General features: G+C 39.4%; 1 protein-coding gene across 1 annotated transcript in view; it reads left to right on the top strand.

The window, feature by feature from the left end:
• The window catches only part of KIAA1549, a 151,913-nt gene extending 128,607 nt beyond the window's left edge, over positions 1-23,306 (top strand). The window contains exons 13-20 of the mRNA XM_082014398.1: positions 4,959-5,164; positions 6,905-7,128; positions 8,266-8,410; positions 10,055-10,384; positions 11,294-11,346; positions 15,173-15,318; positions 17,161-17,315; positions 22,425-23,306. Coding sequence (XP_081870524.1) covers positions 4,959-5,164; positions 6,905-7,128; positions 8,266-8,410; positions 10,055-10,384; positions 11,294-11,346; positions 15,173-15,318; positions 17,161-17,315; positions 22,425-22,679 — 1,514 coding nt within the window. The 3' untranslated portion in view covers positions 22,680-23,306. The remainder of the gene's footprint in view (positions 1-4,958; positions 5,165-6,904; positions 7,129-8,265; positions 8,411-10,054; positions 10,385-11,293; positions 11,347-15,172; positions 15,319-17,160; positions 17,316-22,424) is intronic.
• Positions 23,307-24,525: the final 1,219 nt, after the last annotated feature.

Below are 24,525 nucleotides of genomic sequence, written 5' to 3' on the forward strand. Positions count from 1 at the left end.
AGACCAGAGAGGTTTTACAAATAAGTTCTAATTCTGATGTCAAAATGCCTTCATGTGATTGTGCTTCAGAAAGATGAAAATCCAGTGCTAATACATTACAAAAAAATTTCACTGTTTTAAAGAACCATCTTCCTTCCAGTTAAAGTGCCATCACTTGTCTTGGAGGCACCCTAAGATATATTTCTTTCCTCATTAAAAAGTTGATACAATACTGCAAACCCACTTTCATTTTTTAATTAAAATATTCTTTTAAGTTATTTTCCTTTTTAAGTGTGGTTAACTGTGTCTACACAAACACTAAGCGTTTCTTCTGAGACCCTTTTAGGCTTGCTCCTTGCTTGAGGTTTTAGTTACCAGATCTTTTCCTTAAATCACAATAGTCTTCCTAAAGAAAATTCTGATACCCAGTATCTGGTAAAGGAGCTTGTGATATCCTCATCTGTTCTTAATACATGTGGCCTTGGTGGCAGCAGAAACTGAGAAGAAGAAAATATTCACCACATTGTGAGTAGTCTCTTTGGTATATTGAATGCTTTTTCATGTACTCTCTGAAATACCAGCTAAGATGTAAAGATGACTGCTGAGGAATGCAGTGCCAGTGAAGTTCAGATTAGAGCAGACAATCTTCAGCTTTTGCTTGTGTTGAAGAAATGAGATTGAGGAGTATGTAGGATAGTTTACATAAATTGCTAGCTCTTGGGTGGCTAAACAGCAAGTTACTGTATGACTCTTAAACTTTCATAATGTGGACTACTCCTGGAAGAGCAATGGTGATGGAGCAGGCTTTCCTCTGTAACAAACATGTAAGAAAATGAAGCACAGGATCTGCTAATGTGACTAGAAAGTTATACTTTCTAATAATTCAGCAGGCAGTGTATGCTGCATGTACTTTACACAGTTTACAAAAAGAAGATACTGTAGTGGTGCTATATATGTTTTCACTGCCTAAGGTTTGCTGTAAGGACCAGAACTCAAGCCCAAGTACATATGTAGGAAAACAATTATGCTGTGACAGAGCTCATCACGGGATTGTTTGAGTGGTTCCAACCTATCTGACTTCAATTCTGTTGCCCTGATTTAGTGCTCTCCTGTTTCTTCTTACCTGGGAACTCCGCTTTTGTCTCTTCATTTTCCCATCTGGCTTAAAACCCTTACGTAAGGTTTAAAATGGCCTTTTGGTGTACAAGTGTTAGGTATTGCTGCATCTGAATTATCTGGCAAAGGCAGCAAGGATATCGTGTAAAATGTGTTCTTTTTACCTATCATACCCTTGCTGGATCAAATACACTATTTTTTAGCATTTAGTGCCTCTAGTTTGGTAATCATAGGGACTATTTTTAGCATTCAGAATTGGGGGCACTGTCTGCTGAGAGTTCTCTATCTGTTAAATGGCAGATTCAGCTCCCTTTTTGTGCAGCTGAGGCTTGGCAGTTTGATCCGAGTTCATGCATTTCATTCAAAAGTAAAAGCAATCATCTTACTGTGTTTTTTTCCAGTTGCCATTCCAGCTGAATTATTTGTAATAATTACTGTGTTGTCTCTTCTTTTTCCTTTATGTTGTCAGGAGCAAACAGAGTGGGTAAGTAACCAGAGCTGGTAGTTGAGTACAAATATGAATAGAGGTGCTGGGGTAGCTGCAATTATATCTTAAGGATGGAAGGATTTGTCTTCTGAGTCTTTTTTAAAAAAACAAAATTGCTTATGAGCTATTGAAGTGTAACAAAAATCTCAGTAACACAAATTATAGTTATCCAATTTAGGCACTTTTTTCTAATTTCCTCCCGATTCTTTAAAATTATTGAGGAACACATCACTGTGAAAGAAGCAAACCTGAAACAGGTGTTGGTCCTGAAACTGGCTTTGTATAAACAAGTTACAGATATTGTTAGAGTTAGTGTCTTTATGGGAAGCCCAAGAGAAATGCAAGCTACCTGCAAAGAAGCACAAATATTTTTCTCATGAGCTAGTGTTTTTCTGGTCAAGACTGAGACATAGCAAAGATGGGGCTGGAGAAAGCTGACATTGTCTTTGATAATGTATACCGTATCTAGTGATAAATTAAGGACTGTCCTCTGATACCACTTTCCATCTTATAATAGCAGAGAAGGATGGATATAAGGCTGGCTAGATGCTTTCCATTGTTGGGTTTGTGCAAGTAACTAATGAGTCATCAGCTGCATCCCGGAGACATAATCTACTGGGATACAAAGAAACTGTGTGAAATTCATCTGAAACGGCATACTCTGGCATGATTCAAATACCAGTGGATCAGTGGAAGATTCCCATTGACTCTACCTAATTTTTGGACTAGGCTTATGCACCTTGGTTGCTGGGTGTCTTGTTTTTATTTTAAGAGGGTGCAGGAAGCAATAGCCTTCCTCTATCTCCAATTGTATTGGTTTTCACATGAAACCATTTCCTGACATTTCAGTTCAATTCGTAGTTTCAATTCAGGGAACAGTGATGGACATTGATCCTGACACATGACCTATATAGACTAGTTGTTTAAACATGTTCTGTCCTGTATGTGGGTATTAATTCCTCTCCATTACTTTTCAACCTCAGCTGTCTAGTCTGAGAGCAAAATTTCATTCATATAGTGCCATCTGATAGCTTTATAAGGAATATTTTCCAACTGTGGACAATAGTGTAATATAAGAACTTTGAAATGAGAAGCCGTTTTTATTCACTCTGTCAAAACTTCCAAAGGAGCTCATTCATGTGTTGAGTTAGAAACCATTTCTCCTTTTGTTGTATGTGTACAGCACTGTGCAGTTCCCAGCTTTCTTACCTACTATCTTGGTTTGTATTTATAGACACATTCAGCATATGCACACAGTGAGGATTTAAAGGTCAGATGCAGCTTATAGGGTTTTTTTTTGTGTCTGTGTGTGCATCTTTTCTGCAAAAGAGAGTAACATACAATGTTACTGTAGAGTCTTACCAAAATTTGACAGCGGGACTTTTGAGCAGTTTTACAAAAGAGTTTAAGAACTGCTTCAGCTAAGCGGCCTCTGCCAAACACTTGTTTATGTGTGCAAAAGGAAAGGTTTATGGATGAAATTACAAAGATTCAGAGTGAATGCTCAGCATAATTGAATATATTGGACCTTGCTAACGAAGTAATGTGAAAATAACCCTAAAATTTTATGTTGGAGAACAGTGAGCTTTGAGAACTGCTGCTAGACTGGAAACGTTGGAAAAAAATTACTAATGTATGGGGAAAATGGGAAAGATGGATGCAGAAGTTCAGATTTTCATTGTACTACAGGATTGCTCTGGGGGATTCACACTACTCTAATATATCTTGTGACCCTCTCTGTGAAAGGCAATGCTTGCATGCTTCTAAGAAATGCATGAAGATAGGGCTGTGAAGATGACAAATGGTAAAGATCATATAAACAGCTATAGAAGAGAGATGGATATATTTCACTTAGGCTCTGTGTCTTGCAAAACATCTGGGACATAGTGCTCTTGAGTGGAACTGTTTACCTTCTTTTTAAGGACACTTATAAAGGAAAGTCATTTATGAATGATGCATCCCATTTATAAATGTGTACATTTGACAATGCATTGATCAAGTTTGAGAAATATGAAAAATAAGAATTTTGCTTAGCTTCTGGCCAGATTGCTTTTGATCCCAAAAGTAATGTGCTGTGAATATAATAAAGTGTACCATCCCTTCCCTCTCCTGCTCCCTTTTTGTGCTAGAAGGAGGAAGTAAAGGAGCAAGCCATCTACTGTGTTCTTCTACAGAATAGCATTCACTCCTCTTTTGGACTCTGTGCTTCATTACCAGCACATGTTGCAAATGGATCAGAGCAGTGGCTGTTTTCTTTGCCGCCTTTTCTGTTGGAGTTGGATTAGGTTGATCAACAATTGATTCTGTATTGGAATCAAATCCGATTCCTCTCCTGATTTGGATCTGAGAACCACAGGCTGTTATTGGAAGTCTGTGCAAGGATGTGGGACTATGTCCCTCTACTCTTTTGTGTTCTCCATAAGAAGAGTCACAGATCTTAATCTCTTATTGCTTATATTTCATGGTGAAAAACAGTTTGAGAATTTGTGATGTTACCATGTGGACAAGACAAAAGATTATTTTGCAAGTTTTCAATAGTTTTTGCAAACCTAATCCACATAACAGTTTCTGTTATAGGCCTACCTCAGCAAAAAAAAACTTAAATATGTGCTTAACTGCAAACCACTGGGGTGAGCCTACTTTCAAGTCTTTTGAGGGAGATGACCCATTTCTGTTGAAATGACTAACTGTTGGCAGGACCAGGGCTGCAACTTTCATGTGTATTGGTTTCCATAACATTTTTTGCTGGTGGTACTTGGGTTGATTTAACCTCTTCAACAAATTACAACATGGCAATATTTGTGCAGCTTGCTTATTACTATGTGAACTGTTTATCTTGTCACAGAGAAGAAAACAGTGCTTTAAAAGCTGTAATCAGTAAAATGTCTGTAAAATTCTTTGTGTTTCATGTGGATTTTGAAGGGGTTTTTTGTTTAGTTTATGTATTACTCCTATCACTTAAGAACTGCATTTTGCAGTGAGACATTATTTATTGCTCTTTGAACCTCCATTTGAGGAATTTGCATCTCCTTAAGTACTGGTAAGAGGAACCATTAGCAGTATGTACTTGAACAGCTTTTTATGGAGTAAAGTAGATTGAGATTTTGAGGGTTTGCAAATGCCAAGAGCTTGATTTACAGAAATAAAGAATGACAGCTCACCTTCTGGAAATTCAATGGAAAAATATTTATAATTTGCAAAACACTGAGGAGACTTGTTGTACACTAAATGTGAATCAGCTGGAAGGCCTATAGGGCAAATTAAACACAGATGGAAAACATGGCATAGTCTTGTAGCATAGCATCTGTAGAGTTAACATTTGACTGAGATAACCCTAGCAGCATTACTTTACTGTGTATTTGTTCTGGTGATTTAGGACCTCCTCAGACCAGCAGTGGAAACGAGCAGCATTCTTCAGCCTCTATCTTTGAACATGTGGATAGGATGTCGCGTTCCTCAGATGCCAGCAGACGGGTCCCAAGCAAGATCCAGCTGATTGCTATGCAACCAATGGCAGCACCTCCAGTTCAGAACTCAGTGCTTTCTGATCGAGTAGCAGAGACCAACAAAATTAATAAAGAGGTATTTTTAAAGAGGTTTGAATGTTTGTGGAGCACCATGTGCCCAGCCAAGAGGGAAGTGAAAAGTATCCAGTTTCTTGTTATCAGGAGTTCCTTGTTAGTTCCTGAGGGAGTTGAATTTTGATAAGTAACAGAAATAATCCTGTTTCCGTCCAGAGAGATAATCTGACCTGTTTTTAAGAGATACCTAAACCAAAACTTAAACACTGAGAGAGGAGCAAATTTGATGGTTAGGATACCTTGTGTTACCATCCTTTTCCTAGTCAGCAGGATGTGACTTACGAGAGTTGTGTTAGTTAATATGTGAGAATTGGAACGTCTGGCCCACCTTGGTTTTCATTCTACACTATTCTTTTGACTTTTCAGCAACTCAGGATGTGGGTTATACAAACAAGTTATCTCAAGACACTCTGGGGTGTGAATTTGCAGCACATTCATTGCTTCCAACTTCTGATGTGTTTATCTGACAGTAAACATACAGAAGCTTCCTGCTTTCTCTGAGGCTCATGTTACTGTAAGCCAGATATGAGCGTGCCTGGGGCATTAGGTGAGAAGGTAGCGTGCTGTAAAACCACATCATACACTGCCTGGCAGTACTGTGTACATGCATCCTGGTTTAGTACTGGGTATAAGATGGCATCTTCTCTTAATTCAGAGTGGGATATTACTGAAACCTTTAACTTAACTGTGTTAAGATACTGTGTTTCAAAGTACCTTACAGAAGAGAGGTAAATACATATATCTAGTATACATAGGGAAGAGGGGCCACAAACCAGAAATATGATTATATGGGCAGAAGACATATAACTCTAACTATAAATGTAAAGAGTAAGTCTGGCTTGTGTCCCTTTTATGCTTTTTTTGTGATTTTCATGAAAGAATACCCAAAATAAATTTTTATTTGGTTTTTAATTTGCTGCTGCAGATGTGTTCCACAACTAGTCCAGCACAGACAGAGCAGTTGTTCCTACTTGATCTGGTGCCCAAGGCTCTTCCATTGATAAGAATTATTTCAGTGAGTGTTGGGCCACGTCTTAAAAGTGTGGTGTTACCATAGCTTTCCTCAGATGACGAGATGCACTCCAGGGAATTTGAAAAAAAGGCGGGAGAGAGGCGCCTCAGCCTGCAAGAAGACACAGAGCTGATAACACCATGTTCATCTAGGGACCTGGACCCTTGTATTGCTGCTGTGTTTCTGCATAGGTTGTGGTGGCCTCTCAAGCTCAGCAGAGGCAGAGAGTTGTGAGCTCAGTTAGCTCTCTAAGTTTTTGCTTCTTATGTGATGAAGATCATTAAAGGGAATGAGTGACAGACTTCAGCACTACTGATCACACATATCTCTGACAAGCAAAGATAGATACAGCCTCTACTGATTGGCCTTATTTTTTCAGAGCAGTGTCACTTCTGGCAGACAGCAGGAGTTTTTTGTGTTCCTCCTGCCTTTTGTTAACAAATTGCCACTTATCTCTAATTGCACCTGCTGTGATGGCAATTGTATTGTGTAAAATAGTGTATCTACCTGGGGAGGCAATGGGGATACTGCAAAATATCCAAGAAAGAAAGTGTGTTTACAAATTGGGTGACTGACTTTAATCCTTCAGAGATTTGGGGGAGGGACAGGGAGGAGGGAGGGAGAGGCAGGCAGAGAGGTGAGGAGGAGAGACTTCTGGAAGAGTGGCAAAAAGTTCTGTTTCCAAAAACTACAAATGAAAAATGCATTTTTTTCCCCTCCTCCTTTAAGATACAAACAGCCCTGAGGCATAAATCTGAGATTGAGCATCACCGCAATAAGATCCGTCTTCGTGCCAAGCGCAAAGGGCATTATGAATTTCCAGTGGTGGATGATGTGGTGGTGGTTGACTCCAAAGAACAGCACAGAATATATCGCAAGGCACAGATGCAGATTGACAAGATTTTGGACCCTGGAGGAAGTGTTCCTACTGTCTTCATAGAGCCCAGGAAGAGGTAGGGATTTCAAAGATGTGAAAGAACAATTTTCTTTTAGAGTCCAAAATACATCAGACCTGTACTGCTGAACTTTCAGAACTTAAAATCATTTTGATCCCTACTTGAATTTGCATTATCTAAGTCTGGGTTGTTCTAAACATTTTTATTTATTTCAGTATATGCCAGTATGTTTTGTTTTCGTATTATTCTTTTACAAGTTCTCAGGGGCAAATTCTTGATAATTAAACCCAAATATATGAAAGCTGTCTTAAAACAATTTAGTATTTGCTTTGCCATTTGTTTGAATAATTTTTGTGTGGTGTAGAGGGATCAAAATTGCAATATAAACACTAAAAAAGATACACGGAAAATACAAACTGCAAGAAATAATATTTTTGTAAAGGGGGGAAAAGATGCAAAGTAAGGAAACGCTTGAACAACTTAAAAAGCATGAAGATTCTGAATTTAAAACGCAAATTCACAAATCAACAAGGTAACCTTTTACATATTCTCTCTGGGTAATGAGGCACATTTGTCAGTCTCACGGATCTGCCTTCCTGGCCTTGGATTTTTAGAGAAAGTCTTCCCTGGGCTCTGTTTCGGGCTTATGAATACTGGCACTTTGTTCCCAGAGCACTGGTACCCTGTGACTGCTTCTGCACTGATAGAAAGTAGCTTTTCCCCAGCTACATGGGTTCCTCAACTGGTTTGCCTGGCAGGGTTAAAGCCAACATGCCAAGCGCAAAGCCTTGTTGCTAGTGTGGTCTGTTCTGCTACCGCAGATGTGTCAGACATTGGTCTAGGAGGTCTGGAGAGGCACTGGGGGAGGCTGGAGCACGAACGACTTCGAAAGATGGATGTAGAAGGGAGATGACACTTGGGAGAGTTTGAGGGAGAAAGGGGACAGTCTGAAGAGCTGTCAATGTGAGTGGTATTAGGAGAAGCTTGAGCAGAGAGATTCGAGGCTAACTAATGGGACTGTCATGAAAAACTGGGAAAGGGAAGAGAAACAGGGCTGAGGCAAGGATGACTTGGAATGGGCAGAGGAGTTCAACCTTGAGTGGGACGAGAAAAAAAATTATAAAAAGAAATGTGATTACCTTTGTCTTGTTTGTTTTTTTTTCTCTCTTTGCTTTCTGCTTTCTTCCTGTTAAGTTCTCGTGCAAAACGTTCTCCCAAGCAGCGCCGACGACACCAGATAAATGGTAGCCCTATCGATGCAGAAAAGGACAGGTTAATCACAACTGACAGTGATGGGACATACAAAAGGCCTCCAGGAGTCAATAACTCTGCATATATTGTATGTATGTCTCTTGAATGACAGGATTGCTCTGATAATTGTGATGACAGTTGAGACATGAGGAAGTTTTTGGCCTTCTATGGTCGGTATAGCTAATTTCAGTCACATGTAGTTAGCATGTAAATCAAAGTGAAACGAGGGTTTCACTGGCAGTCTGTCAGTATTAAACAATAAAAGTTTGCCAAGTATTCCTTGATAATAAAGAGGCCAAGCACCAAAACCTTATTTTCATTAATGTCACTGTATTGTGCACATGAAAGTGTGCTTGGTATGTTCCACAATATGTTGAACATAGTTTTCACTCTGGTCCAATTTGCAGGATGCTATATATTCATATGTTATAGAAAATTTCATCCTTTGCTTTCATGGAATGGAGACTCGGTTCCTTTCATGAGAAATTTTCTCATCTTTAAAATGTGGGAATTAATTATTAATAAAAGAGAAACATGTCTTTATAAGTTGAAACAATTCTAGTACAATATCTTGAAAATTAAGTTTTGTTTCTCCAAAGACACTGGAGAATGTTTCTGTTCAATCATATCCATGTCACAGACTGTATTTAGGCACCTTTAACCACTTCTGAGGAGATTTTACTAAGCGTAATGCTAATATTGGAAACCCCCAAACAGTTTTCATCTTGAAAGATGGTTTAATAATTTTAAGAATTTCACCATTAGCTGCATATGCAGTCAAGTGGCTGCAATGTTGATTTCTGCGGTTTCCCTCTGCCTTCAAACAAGAGTGTGGTGATTTTAATGTCATGCTGCAGCAGAATGAATTATCATTTGAAGCTGTTTAATTAAGACGTGTCACACAGCAAGCTCAGCCCCTTTGGCATCTGTAGCAAGACAGTACTCAGAATACTAAGTTCCTGATGAAGTAGAGGCTTTTGCATCTTGACGACTGATTTGGCAGTCTGCATGCAGTGGTAAGAATCAGCTTTGATAATAAGTCTGCTGCTGCAAAACTCATTTAATTTCCTGTTACTGATGAACAATAAGCCCATGTGGTAAGATCCCAGATAGTAATTGTGATGCATGCCTCAGGTATTTCTGCTATGAAGCACTTAATATGAGTCCCATTCAGGTGATGCACCCAAGTTCAAGTTCCATGCAGCTAACCACTTAGTTGCTTAACAGCTCCCTTTGTGTGTTTTTCTAGGAGGTAATAATTATTTAATATTACTGCTGATGTGGTCAGTTGTAAGCTACAGACTGAATTAATTTCTTGGAACTGCAAAAGTTGCAGAGAAGTCAAAGATGTAGACAGAGCTAATTGTCTTTTTCTGGGTGGAGTAAACACTCTCTGCATGACTTCGTTACATGCTTGCAAACCACAAGATTTCTGTTTATAGCTGAGTAACTCCTGCACAAAGCTCTGCTGTTTTACCTGAGATCAGAGTCTTTCAGATCACCCTGGATGAGGTATTTGAACAGCTGGTGTCATGTATGTGCATGCATACGTGTACGCAGAAGCGGGGAGGGTAAGAGGCAGGTTTTGTCCAGCACCGACACTTGTACCATTTATCTCACTGTGGTACTGGCAAAGAAAATATTGCTCAGACTTAAGGCCCACAGCATCTTGGAAACTGGCTCGTTAGATCTTCACTCTGGCTGCCCTTCACCTTCTTTCTGTTTCCTTCAGTCTGATCCAGACTTGCCTCCTGAACCTCAGACATCATCTTCAGCTGATCTGGGGAAGTTCCCTGGCTTGCCTTCGCACCCAGTCTCCCAGTACGTCCCACCGCAGCCATCCATTGAAGAGGCTCGGCAAACCATGCACTCGCTGCTGGATGATGCTTTTGCGCTGGTGGCTCCCAGCAGCCAAGCAGCCAATTCCACAGCTGTCACTCCACCCGGGGTCTCTGCAGGACAGCCGGTAAACAACACTCCTGCTCGAGCAGGGAGGGGACCCACATGCACCCAGTGGGGATCACCTTATGGTCCAACTCAGGCAGTAAACAACCCATTTAATGTGAGTGATGCAATTTAAAAGGCTTTTCTGGGCAAGTATTTAGCACCAGTTGAGCCATGGTCACTGTTATTGTGCCATTGCTGTCAGGACTTTTCACAAATATTTCTGAAACCAGGAGAATTCAGAAATGACTATCACAAGATGGTGAAATAGCTTTTTAAGCCGTTTGGATTCTTTTCCCATCCCAACCACAAGAGAAGACAGGAGTTCTCCTCCTTTAGGATAACTTTTCTGCTCTTCTCAGTTATGATCTTTCACAGATCAGTCTTGTTATGTCCAGGAGTAAAACTTTATTTTTTTAAAATGCATGTGCTAGTTCATATTTTGACAATGAAAAAAGAATATATGGGGCTTAGGTCATATTTTTGAGCAGGGTATCCAACTGCTTTCAGGAGGTGAAGGATAGGGAAGCAGTATTTCTGTGTTTGATTTTTGCATTTTATGGAGCACTGAGTCATATGGGTAACCTTCTAGGTCATCTCGAGTTCCAAAACCATTCAGTAGAAGTTATGATGCTATTGAACTGTTGAGTCCAAGCCCCATGGTCTCTCTGCCGCAGTCTGTGGGTTGAACTATAAAGAGATTCCAAATGCAAAGGTTGGTTTGCTGAAAGTTTTAAGCTAAGTAGACGTAGGAGCAGCCCTTGATCTTCTGCAAGTGAGAGAAAGTATTTCTGAAAGATTTTGAAGTGAAGACTCTGTTCAGATAGAAGAGACTGCTAGTCCACTGTAGCAGTGATTCCCAGATCGTCTTGTGCTTCTGGGTTTGTAAAACTAAGCTCTTATGGCTGCAATCAAGTCAGACATACAGGCCTAGTAATCTCTGCCATTCATCACTTAAAAGGCTGAGAGTAGACTTCCCAGGGTATGCACTTTAATTTTAATCTGGGGTTTTTTTCCCTTCTGACAGAGATATGTGGAATTTGGAATGACTCCGCCAACAGCACCAGGTCTCCTACCAAGGTAGCTTTTCACTGATAGCATTATCATTTATTATTTTCCTTGCAATTCCTTCAGAGTTCTTACTGGCACTGGTATATTATTAAGCGAAGTACTGTATAAATGGGATGTAACAGGAGCCCAGATCCAGCCTGTGTAATTTATTTATGTAGCATGAATGACATATGCATGCTGTATGGAATCTAAGCCTCTATTTAAAAGAAATGTTTTTCTAGCCCCTTGGCTATAGAGATATCCTACCAAATGCTGAGTAAACCACTGAGTTTCAGCTTTTAGAGAGCCTGAAACAGTTACTCAGATGCATGTAATTCTCCCAGTACTCTCACTTTCATCTTGTTTCTGTAGCCTCAGGGCAACACTCACTCTCAAAAGCTTTCAGATGACCAACAGATTCATTCTATTTTTAACCAAGTTGAGAACAAATTACAGAGCATGGTGACCCTCACAGAGAAAGCCTGCCTTGCAGGCCTGTTGTTATAAACTCAGGGGCAAAGAAAAAATTTTCCATCTTCTCCTGGCCTTGCTGTGGGGGAATCACGTAAAGAGAAGAAAACAGTTGTCTGAGTGACTGTTAATTCCGTGTTTGGTGTCTGTGATTTAATTACATATGAAGTTGGACTCTTGAGTCATGGTACCCACTGTGGTCAGACTTGTCTCACCCTCTCCAAGCTGCTGCAACCAAGGTGGCAAAAAGAAGGCCTCATGCTGCTCTCATTACCTTCTTACAGCTCACCATGTGAGATGAAATCCCACTGATATCCATGTCATTCATTAGATTTCACCTAAAGTCTTCACTGCTTTGGAAACTTGATGGTAAAATGGATATGAAGAACTTTCCTTTATCCATTGTTCTGCAGCCTGATTCTGAAAGGACCAACTAGAAAAGGAAGAGTCTCTAAGCACATTTTCTTACTTAGGTCTTGGCTGGAGGTGACAGTTTCAGTGTGAGTGGAGCATATATGAAATGGCACACAGTATGACATGCAGTGTATTTTTTGTAATTTAGGTTACCTTGAAGATGATGAGCTTTTGAGACTGCCAACACAAAGCATAACCAGTTGTTTGTTATTGAGGATTTTCTCTTTGTTGGCTTGTTACGCATTCAGGAAAAAAGTGATAAATTAATCATGGAAGTGCTGTAACACATGTTAATGCACCTGAGCAAGATAGTGTGCTTGCAACATATTTTTTGTTCAAAAGTTTATCAACTTTTGGCATAGGCACTCTGGATTTCTGTAAGTTACAAATTAATGGCATCATTATTAATAGTTCAAGTGCTGGGTCTGCCAGTGCTGGCAGATTAAGTTAACAGTCTGCAAGGTCATTGACCTTAACAGGAAGAATTCCTTTAAATTTTCATTAAAATAGAAGGTTTCCTAAAGTTTGGTCAATAGAAAACAAGGAATGAGTTGTCATGGCTGTGGAGTGGGGGTTATGCTCAAATTTAGAAGATAATGATAAACAAATTGATAGAAACAGTGCATTAATTAGAGGAAGGAGAAATAACCTGAGGTCAGTATGATTAGGTGGCATGTATCAATGTCATAGTCCATTGGCTTAAATAGCCAATGCATGGAATAATAGTTGGGTGACCGTACTGCTCCATTCGCTGTACAAATGCAGTCAGCATCTTTAATGGAGCGGAACCACCCTGGGTAAAAAAATTAAATGCAAAAGACCTAGGTCACGTAACAGCTAGGCAAACATAAAGGCACAATGAACAGCTTTCACCAGAAAATGAATATTGCATCGTGCAACAGAGAGAGAGATACTTAGCCATAGTGGATTAGTGGTGTAAAATTGATTTTTGGGGCAGTGTCTCCTCACTTAATTGAATAACTGGAGATTATTTTTTTTTTTTAATGCAGAAAGATCAATTGAAGGCTGGGTCTCAGTCTGGAAATAGGAAGGAGTACTAGAAAACCTGTATGATACAGATTGAGACCTGTATCCTGTTTTTATACTCTTCTGTTGATATGTGAATTCAAGGAGTAGCTATATCTATTATAAAGAAGATTGAGAAGAGAGGGTGATAGGTTATTAAATGTGCACCTTTCAAGTACAAACCCATCAACAATAAAGGATATACTTGCTGTCCTTTGAAAAATTGGCACGAAAATAACACATTTGCAATAATGTTGAGAAAATATTTTCTTTAGACAATATTAAAAAAATTGTAGTAATTTATCAGCTACAAGATTCCTGCTCAGCATTGCAAGGCCAGATGATCGCATCCTTTACTGGTTACAGTGATAAACATAACAGAAGTGACATTGTTAAACATTACCTACCCATTCAGGCATTTATTCTAACTAGCTTATAAGTCTGGTTGGAAATGGTTTCCTCTGGATCTGCTGAGTGGACAGGTGGGATTGTATGCATGGGAGCTGGGGAAATTCTGGCACTTCCACAATGGGATTGTTGCAGCTTGAACCCCTTATACCTTCTCCATTTAATACTGTATGCCAACTAGCTAGTACTTTAATTTACAATTACTTGTTTGTGCTTTATTAGGCTCTTACTTGGCTTTATTAGGCTACTTATTATTATGTCAGCTTTCTTTGCTCTCTGGCTGTCATAGAAAGGTGATTGTTTTCCAAATAAAGCACAAATCAAGAATAGTTTGAATTAGATGCAGTCACGAGACTTTCACATAAAATAAAAGGGTGTAAAACTGAGGTCTTGACGAATGGGATAAGTTGCAGTACATGGCCTAGAAGAGCTTAGATGCCGCTGTGATAAAAGGAGTGTAAAACTCATCCCTAGTCCTCACTTGGTGTAATCTCATGTGCCTGACTTAGGATGTTTGTCTCACTTTGCTTCCTTTATACTCACCTGTGAGAGGCTCCTGCAGAAAATTTAGTGAACCTGATCTCTTGCTTTGAATGCCTCTTGAGGAGTGTCTCTCACTTCTTTGATCTTACCTGGAGCCTGAGAGACTAGCCTAGTAACCTGAGCACCTGAAGTTTGGGCAGCCACACCTCCACCATATTGACAGGAATCAATAATCCTTGAAAACTCATCGGCCATCAGTCTTTTAAAATATAATCTCTCCATGCCAGGGTTAAGATATGTTAATAGGAAACATAGGAAAAATCAGCATTTCCATCTCCTCCTCTACTCCTGTTCTGTGAATGAATTATAGGGTTTCTTTTACAAATCTCACTACCTTTGCACAATTAATGAAGTTAGATTGATGACAGTTTCTATTGTTAGCTCTTTTCAGTAAATCTATAACAATGACTACCAGCACCAGCCTGAATTACAGGAATCATTATTTTTAGTATACATTGCATCTCTTCATACATGCTAATGACAGCTTTCAGTAGTTTGATGAACCTTAAAGAGAAAAGTTTTGAAAATTTCCTGAAAAACAATCAGAACACTTGATAAAATAATAATTGTTCATAAAATACACATGTGATTCAATTTGTATGGTTTGATTTAGATCAAAACTGTGTGCCCAGAAACACTTTTTTTAAGAGTCAGATTTGTTGCTAAGGTAAGCAGCTACGTCACTACTGAAGTCTTATTTTTCTATTCTTTTTTTCCATTGAAGATGCTTTTTTCCCCAAGGGAAAACAAGATCTGTGGAATTTTTTCTCTGCATCAAGGAGACTGCAACATGTGAAAAACTCTTGTGTGAAATTTTGTTAGAGTTTCTAACTCCTGTTCCTGTGCAGTGCAGGTCATGAATTTTCTTAAACATTTAAGGTTAAAATGTATGTTAAAAGGCATCATAAAAAGCTGTTGTATGAGGTACATCTGCATTACTGTTTCTAATTAGGCAATTCACTTATTGTAATCTTGAGTCCTTACTTTTTCACAGGCAGAATTTTGGGCCAGGTTTTCTTCAACCTGCAGAGTTAATGCACCCGGACCAGCAGCCACCTGAGGTTCAGTATTCCTCCAGAGGGATATACTCAGAGGAAATGCCATCAGTGGCACGGCCACGACCAGTTGGAAGCACTGCAGGTACACTTCACTTAAGTTGAATATGCACTAAAATGACTGATCCTTTTCCATATCTACTGAGGTGACCATTAAGAGTTCACTCTGCTTCAGCTACTACACTTGAAATGTGGTCCTTGTCTTCACTGCCAAAAAAAAAGTGATCACAAAGTGAGGTTAACTTTACATCCATAGAATCTTGCAGTGCTTTGCCACCTTTTCAGTGTCTTACAAGCTTTGTTTATCACACAGTGTGTTTTCAAAAAACCCCATTCTCTAAGAATGGAAAATTACTTAATTGTTTTAGAGCATACAGTGTATGCTAACTTTCCACTGCCGACTATTTCTTTTATGCTAAATGAGCTAACTGGTGCATCCCAAATCAGCCTGCTAAATAACAATTTTTTAATACATTTCTGCATCTTTATTTCTCATTTCTCTTCCTAGAAATGTATGCATAAAAGCAGGATCTTTTAGCTTCTGATGATACTATCTATTGCTGCTGTCCCATGTGAAATCATCTTCCCTGATTTGGTTGTGAGATAATTTCTGTAGCACTCATCAGTGCTATCATGAATAAGATTCTAATATCATGTGTCAATTAAGCAGCAAATACTGATTCTAAGAATAAAAGATTCTATTCTTATGCAAATGTGACAGTTAATTTTCTCCCAGAGAAATGTTGTCTTCCTGGGGAGTTGAAAAAGACTGGAAATATGATCATATACTCATGTCAGAGTCCTAGTTTTGATAGCTGCTATCCTCTCCCTGTAAATGTTAAATGAATGAGAATGACAGGGAGGTAGTGACTGTTACAGTTTAATCATGATTATTTTATTGTTTGATTCACACTATTCTCCAAATATTCATATATATTCTGCCTTAAAGCTTGGAGGCAATTCAGATGATTAGTTCCTGTCCTTGAGCATAGTTACATGCAAATATCAAACTTCTCAAATATTGGGTTTTCTTGAGAGGAAAATATGAAAGTGACCTAACTGTCCTTCGCATAAATCACACCGTTGTTTTTGTCTTTTCCTCCTTTTTTGTACATACACACACAGAGTTTTCTCCTATGTATCTGTGGGTTTATTAAATGTGTTTCATTTCTAATGAATAATAAAATAATAATAAAATACATTTTGTTTCCCTGTGGGAGTAAATTCAGCAAAAAGGAAAGCTGGCATGTTGTTAAATGTCTCTTGCAATTAATGGTGGTGACTGTCTTTGTATGTGTTGAAAGCAGCAGGAAGGGAGGGAAGGGAAAGGAGAAAGGAGGAGGTTAGCTTTCACGCTGAAAGGAGATACACTGTGTTCTGGCCTTCGTTAGTCAATGTCAGCATTGTTTAATATTTAACCACAAAGTAAAGCTGAAAGAACCATACTCTTATGTAGTCATGTATTTTATTCTTCTGAGAGATGGAATAGAAAGCAGTCTGGAGAGTTAGGGTCTTGCCAGTGTGATGCAAATAAGGTGTACCACAGGAGTAAACGTCTTCTCTTTGCTGCTAAGTAATTTACATGAAAGCATTGCCAGGGCTTTCAGTAAATGCTGGTTGGAAAGGGCTGGCATATTTTTGGAATGAAGTGTAGTCCATGTCTGAGATGCATGTATCTCAACCTCTTCTTTCAGTGCAGTGGCAATGAAAAGCATCGCACTCAAATGAACTGCACAAAATACACATAACTTTTCCTTCTTTATTCTACACTGACAGCCTTCTTTCTGCTTATTTTTTAATTAATTGCACAGAAACAGAGCTCTGCTTTCTTCTTGTCTCCTGCTTCCAACAAAGTTTTATGTTGTCATTTGTCTGCCCTACAAACTTGACTGTGTATAAAGATGAAAAAACAATATTTGCTTTTAAGGTTCTCAGATACAGCACCTCACTCAGGTGGGAATTGCTAGCAGGATCGGAGGTCAACAAGTGGAGATCCCCTCAGGCAGAGCAGGGCATGGCCAGCCGGGGGGGCCAGGGTGGCCCCAGTACCGTGGAGAGGATGAATGTGCTAGGCGAGATGCAGTGAGTACTGTGTTACACATTTGCATAGTTTCCGAAGTAGTGATATGTTCGGGTTATTTTTTTCCTGCATTACTGTTTGGAACTTTTTCCCCCTTGAATACTTTCAGTTGCTTCTCTGACATTCTTTGTTTTGCTCTTCAAACCCTTGTTAGCTCTTCTAACTTTTTAACTTTTGCTTGCTGTTCTTTCACCTTTGCTTCTTTCCAACTGCTTTCTCTCACTGTACCCTAACCTTTTTTTTCCCCCCCCTCACTTGAGGCCTTCACCCATTAATTGCAGTTCACCCAGTTCTGCTTCTGAGCTCCAGCAGAGATGGATACTGCTTTCCATTTTCTTCTTTGAAATATGCCTCTGTATTTTGAGATCATTGTAAGTAGAAAACATTGAATTAAGTTGTCCCCAGACTACTGTCCTACTTTGTATTGGTAGAATTCTTTTGTCTTCTGTATCAGTGCGTGACAGCAGGAGTCAGGGCAACAGAATAAGGTACATACTTGCACATAACAGTAGAGGTGTTTCTAAACAAGTTCTTTTCCTAGCCTCAGTCAGAAGGATGTGGTAAATTAATATGTATTCATTTACCAGTGTTGCCTAGGCAGCCATCGTGGTTTCATTTTCTTGGCAGTGGTGCTTCTAGAAGTTGATGTTTCCGATTCAACCAGTGGTGTGAGGTTGAAAATAGTATATGGCCTTTCCAGGAAAGTCACAGTTGCCTGCTACCAGTCCGTTTTGATGTACTTGCACCTGAAGCAGACTGACCTGTGACAGCTTTATTGTAGTACTCTTGAGAGCGACAACTTTATGCTCCTTCTTTTGCTCTTTCGCTTAAACTATCTTTTTTCTGGTTCCTTCCTTGAGGGGAGAAGGAAGGATCTGCTTTTGCATACTTAGGGCAGTGTGTGTTCACACTACTTGAAGATGCTTTGCAGTATTGCATGATCTCGAAATGGCTTTGCAGAGAGGAAATGCAACAGAATGGGCCTTATCTTTAGATTTTGGTGAAACTGAGCTGCCACCACTCTAAATGAACTTGAGAGGAGCAGCATAAAGCTTTTGAAAACTGGGCACACTAGAGAGAAACTCTACTGATACTATTAAAAAACTTTAGCTGTCAAAACTGAAAGATGTATTTGCCTAATTTAACTTGCTGTCTGTGCTTGGAACTGTGGTATTTGACTGCAAGAACATCATAATTTTAGTTTACATCTAGAAGAGCACTTGCATGAGAGATCTTACTGTCTCTCCTGTTCCATTTTCAGAGGCATCTCTAGGTTACCATTTGTTGCCCCTTCTTATTTGACTGTCTTTTCTGAAAAAGACTTTTCTAGATCTGTGGGCCTTTCCCTTCTGTCCCCCAAGTGCATGTTCAGCCATTACTTTCTTAATATTTTGTTACTTGAATTGCTAACATACTACTGAAAAATCAGTTAAGGACCCATTATCTGAGGTGCTATGCAACCAGTTCGTTTTGGCATCAGTTATCTGCACAACTTTCAAAGATTCATGGCTCAGTGCAATATGATTTGGCTGCAGTTTGCACCTTCAGTCACCATTTCAGATGAGTACATGTCACCTCAGTCCAGGTTGACTTTCTTTTAATTAGAGTTTAAACACTTCCTCAGCTTTGACAGAACTTTTTGCTCACTGGTTGCTGCAGTTCATATGTTACTGCAAATGTGATTTTTTTTTTTTTTTCAGTTTGGTGGGGTTTTTGTTGTTTGTTTTTTAAATCAAAAGGAGGAGATCATGGACTAAAACTATCTGAGTATGGTGTCATTTAGTTGTAGGAGAGCTCATCTAGTGCCTGTGCTTTCCTTTTCCTATGAGGAATTCTTCCTTTTTTTGCAAAGGATTATTCCCATTTTAAAAAGAAAAGCATTATTAGATGAGCCTTAGTCCTGTAGTTTTCTGTAGTTAAATAATTACCTTCAGAGTTTGGATTCCTTCACTAGGGCAGAGCTCTAAATTTGTCCTCATTTTGGAAAGGAGGATTTACTTAATGACAGTCATGTTCCTTATGGTGCAGTATTCGGCTCATCCGTTGCAAACAGTCTTACTGTTCCCTCATTCTAAGCAAGTTTCTGAAATTAAATTCTGCATCTGGGAAGATTAGATCTAGAGTGCTCTTCTGCCCCGCAAACTCAAGAGGGGTCTGCATTTGTGTTCCTGCAATGGCCCTTTTCCTCACAGTATCCTCACCTATTATTCCTGCAGACAAGACCTGATTTTCTGCTGGAATGTGACCTCTCACTTGTATCTCTTGACTCAAAGCCAGTGTGCAGGTTACCATCAATTCACTTTAATTCTCCATCTAGAAGGCCTTGGCAACCAGGATAATTACAGTATTTCCTTAGCTGACAAAAAATACAATACTGAGCAAGTGGTCATTTGTGCAGTAGAACAAAAGCAGCCTGTTTTTTTTATACAGATTTTGTGTAGTGTCTTGCACATCTCTACCTTCCTGCCACTACCTGGCATCACCTCCTATCCATCTACAAGCCCCTGTAATTCTCCACTGTTCTTCCAAGTCTTCTCCAGGTTTCCAGTGTTTCCCCTGAGCCACCCGTATCCTTTTACTCTGTTTTTATACACCGGCTGCCCACCGTAGTGTCTCTAAACCATCTCGCCATACTTTTAAGTTGTCTCTCATGTCCTCTAGCTATCCGCTGTAAGATACATGCTGGCTGACAGGTCCAGCTGAGCACAGCCTAACTTGGCCTTTCTGCCACTCAGAAGCAAATGCAATGATAGCACAGATCAGGTTATGTCTGATTAGCTACCTATTGTTGTGCATTTTATAATATATATCTGTTCATACATATGCATATATACATGTATGTGTGTGTATATATTCATACATCCAATTCAGTTGAAACTGGCCACAGAGTTCAACAGTTATTAAATGGAGATTAGCACGTTCACAATGTGATCTCATAAGTCTTCATTCCTTAAGAAGGAAAATTCAATTAATGTAAGTTTGTCAATTATTTTGTACCTCTGTTAATTATACAGAGGTTTCTATACAAAAATACATAATTTATAGATACTATGTAAAGCTATATACTGTTACTTATATATCGGCGTGTATTTCTGTTAGTAAAGACATTTAGAAGTTTAAAAAAAAAAAAACAAACAGTAAAAATTCTTCCAACCTTTCTACTCTCCTTATTTTGCTGTTACAGTTTAGTATAGGTTAGGTTTCTAAAACAAATCTGGTTTTGAAAGGTCTCAGACCTGTTTAATTGTGATGTTATATATGAGATCACAGAAATACACACTTTTGTTTTTCTGAGATATTTAAGAAAATTTTGATAGCTTTAATATTAAAAAACAGCCACTGTGGTCATCAGATTTTTTCCTAACTTCCCTTAAGAAACAATTCTCATGGTGCTTATGTTCAGTAACCTGAACATAATTTGGGTTGCTGTTAAGATTCATGTGTCACGGAATGTTTGCTTTTAATATTTTTTTCATCTCTTTTCTATAAACACACAGAGTACTTGTCAGGTTTGCTAACTCTAGACTGCACATATGAATTAGTTTCAGGTTTCACTGCCAAATGAGTAATTCTGAACAATCAAGAGACGCATTCATTCCTTTCTGATACTAAAATCACCTCTCTTTTATAAGTAAGACAGGATGTTACTTGGAAAACTTCTTTACCTACCATTCTTCTATTAAAGCCTCTTTTCCTCTTAATCTCTCTTCCCAAATTAACTGTGTAAATGATCAGTGCTGTACATGAGCTGTGCAAGAGAGTCAGAATCTATTATTAGTTCTACTTTATACAAAATGGCTTAGATTTTATTGATCTATATTATGAGACATGTTAAGGAACACACTCCTGTGCATTTTTGTGTTCCCTGCACGCTGCTGCTACAGTTGCTCTGGGTCCCCCTTGTCCTTCCCAGGTTCTACTTTGTAATCCCTTCATTCTCCCCACCACCACCCCCAAATCCTCTTCTAGCTGACCTTGCTGTCCTTTCCTCCCTCATCAGGTTGCTCTCGCTACTACTTCAGGCTTATCAACAGAGAATGACAGTGCTCCCTAAGTTGTGGTAACTGTGATCTGAACTTGCTGCAGCTAGCTGCCCCTCATCCCCGGCACAGACCCTTTGAAAGGGGATTATGCTGCTTTGCTCCCAGTTGTGCGCTCAGCAGCATGTATTCAAGTCCTTTGTGTCCAGTGTTTTCTTCTGGCTGTTTCTCAGCCTTCAGCAATACAAGGCAAGAGGAAAAGCTTGCTTTAGAGATGTCGGCTGGAATTTAGATTTTCAAAATGTACCTCATTTGTGTCCATACTGGGAGCTGGTGCAGTTGCCTAGTGTACTGTAAATTCATGCTTTGTTTTAGTGTAAGCAGATTTTTTTTCCAGATGGACAAGCCCATCTCTTGTTTTGTTTCTCTCTTGTTTTGTTAGAAAATATGTTACTGAACAAATGCAGAATTAACCCCTTTCTACCCTGAAACAATGATTGTCCCTAAACTGGGATAGCATTTCTAAGATATTGTTGAGTATAGAAAAAAATCTAATCTTTCCAGTTTGAATAATTTTCTCCTGCTGGTTCTTCTACTGACTGTGTTTTTCTGGGCACTGGTCAGTCACAGGATCCTCACAAGTGTACAGTCTGCACAGGCAAGCCAGGCAGAGATGGGGACGGTGAAAGTAGTAGTGTCTCTATAGATAGTATGGAGGAATTACAGCTGGGAAGAGAGTGATTTGTCTGTTGTCTTTTAGGAAGTTGATGGAGAGGCAAGGAAAGAGAAGCCAGTTCTGTTGACTTCCAGTTCTGTGTTTTTTCTCCCCATCTCCTTCCACTTCAGTTTCTAAACACACCATAGATTAGAAAGGGGATCAGACTTTTTAATGGATGCTCAGAGAGATTTAGAAAATCCCTGAACTTGAGGCAGTCCAGCAATTTTGTGTACACTTGTTGTTTTGTGCTCCATAAGAGGAATCACTCATTCATACAACAGAAGAACAGTGGCAGCACATAGAAGCATCTCCATGCTGCTTTCCCTCTGTTCTTTGCCTTTTTGCTTTCTTGTCTTTTCTGGGATTATCATGCTTGTTCAGAAAGTACAATAATGCTTTCTACCTTTTTCCAGACGCATATGCATGGACACCAAGAATATTCCTCCTCACCAGTATTCCAGATGCCGAGGACTTCAGCCAGGCAGCCTTCGGCACCCCCTGCTCAGCTTCCACACAACAGCCTTCAGGGCCAGGGCCTTTGCTACACCACCAGTTCCACTGAGGACCTCCAGCCAGGTCACTCTTCAGCCTCTCTTATCAAAGCAATTAGAGAAGAACTTCTACGGCTTTCTCAGAAACAGACAACAGTGCAGAACTTCCATAGTTGATTTAGCATTCCGTTGCAAATCTGCCAGGTATCTGCTTCCTATGGAAGCAAAAACTTAGAGGAAATCAGCAATGTTGTTCTCTCAAAAGAATAAACTTCTCACAGCTCTGTTGACAACACTCTGGAAAAAATGAAAAAGGCAGCAAAGTGAGGATAGTAGGGAGAGATGGGGGATAAACAGGGAAAATCATCAGTGTCATCACAAGTAATATTAATTAATCTGCTAATATTACGGTGCTCCTCTTCTCTCTACCCTCATTCAACCTAAGACATAAATAAAACCTTAGGTCAAGAACTCAACTCTCCAGCAACAACAAAAAAAAAAAAAACAGGAACAAACTCCAAGTATGATAGACTCCTTTTTCTAAGGACGTAGGTGAAGGTTTGAATAAACTGAGATGACATTTTGCAAGAGATTGCAAGTATTCTGATCTCTCCAGTGCTTATGGGGAACTGGTTTGTGTTGCTGTTCTGCAAGATTACAAACTGTATCAGCTCAAGGGTGTTGAAGGTGTGATCCCACATAAGAATCACTTTGGTTGTTCAGGAACAGTGGGACTAAGTCTTTATGAGCTATTTGTAATAAACTGGAACAATAATTGTTATAGCTCTATGCTTCCGAATGGAGCTACCCTCTGCACTCTTCCTTGTTTTCCTTCTGGTGCTGAAGCTTCAAGTGTTCCTTCATCTTCAATGTTTGCAAAGTGAAACATTGGCCTTGTATAACTAAGAAAATATCTGTAGACTCATTCAGGCTGGAAAAACAAAGCAAAGCATCCAAACAGAAAGGGCTTGGTATTTATTTTGTTTAAAAGTTGTTGAAAACTGGGAGAGGAATACTCAGCCACAGTTGCATTTGGGGAAATATGTATGTCTATCTTTAAAACATATATTTACGTACTATATGCTCTTGCAAGACCAGCGATAAAATATTGCCACTCTGTAGTTTGCTTTGTGGACAGAAACCAATCCAGCCTGACTGGTACAGGGTCACCAGCATTACGTTATAAATTGATGTCCTAAATCATTGCTTATGTTTGGATCTGAATAATTTTAGCTGAAGTCAGTGACAGTTTAGAGCATTAACATAGGCTTAGATTTGCGGTTTTGAGACAGTTTCTATATTTATACTTGTTTCCACTGTCCCTTTGGGTAAAGGGTAAGCATTATCCCCATGGTAAGAATGGTACATGCCATGGAACTGTTTGTCGCTGTTTTCTCCAGAGTTTTAATTTAATATTAGCTACGAATTTACTAATATTTGGCCATTGCATAACTGTAACTGACATAATACATGCAGAAGTTTTACTTAAGCCGTCGTTTGTTGGAGTGTTTTTATTTTCAGATCAGACTGAACTAAAGCGGACAAACTGGCACAGAGATGGAGGGTAAGCTCAGTGTTTGTGAGGAGGCTTGGGAGCCTTGCCCTGGAAAAATGAAAAGCAAAACTATTTTGTGCTACAGTGTGGGTATTTCAAACACTAGCGGATGGTAGTCGTAAAAAGGTCTATGGAACAGTCTGCCAAAGAGATCAGGGTAGGGCTGTGTTTGTCTCGCGTACTGCTGTAGAAATGGCATTGATAAAATAAAGGTGTGTAACACTGGTATGGTGGTCTTTGGCTACCAAATCTGTTCCTGGTTCCAGTGCACAGTTCAATAACTGTGACAGGACTAACTTGGACTCAAATGACAACAGGTAGGAGGACACCATGGAAGAACCCTACATACCTTGTTCATGAAGTATGTCCATAATATTAATTACCAAAGCCAAGACTAGGAGGCAACTGGCTGCTCGCTGATGTGGAAGGAAAAGGTGTATGTTTCCCCTCTTTATTAGGAAGCTCAGT

This window comes from Phaethon aethereus (genome assembly GCF_964289735.1).
Source record: "Phaethon aethereus genome assembly, chromosome: 1".
Taxonomy (NCBI): Eukaryota; Metazoa; Chordata; class Aves; order Phaethontiformes; family Phaethontidae; genus Phaethon; species Phaethon aethereus.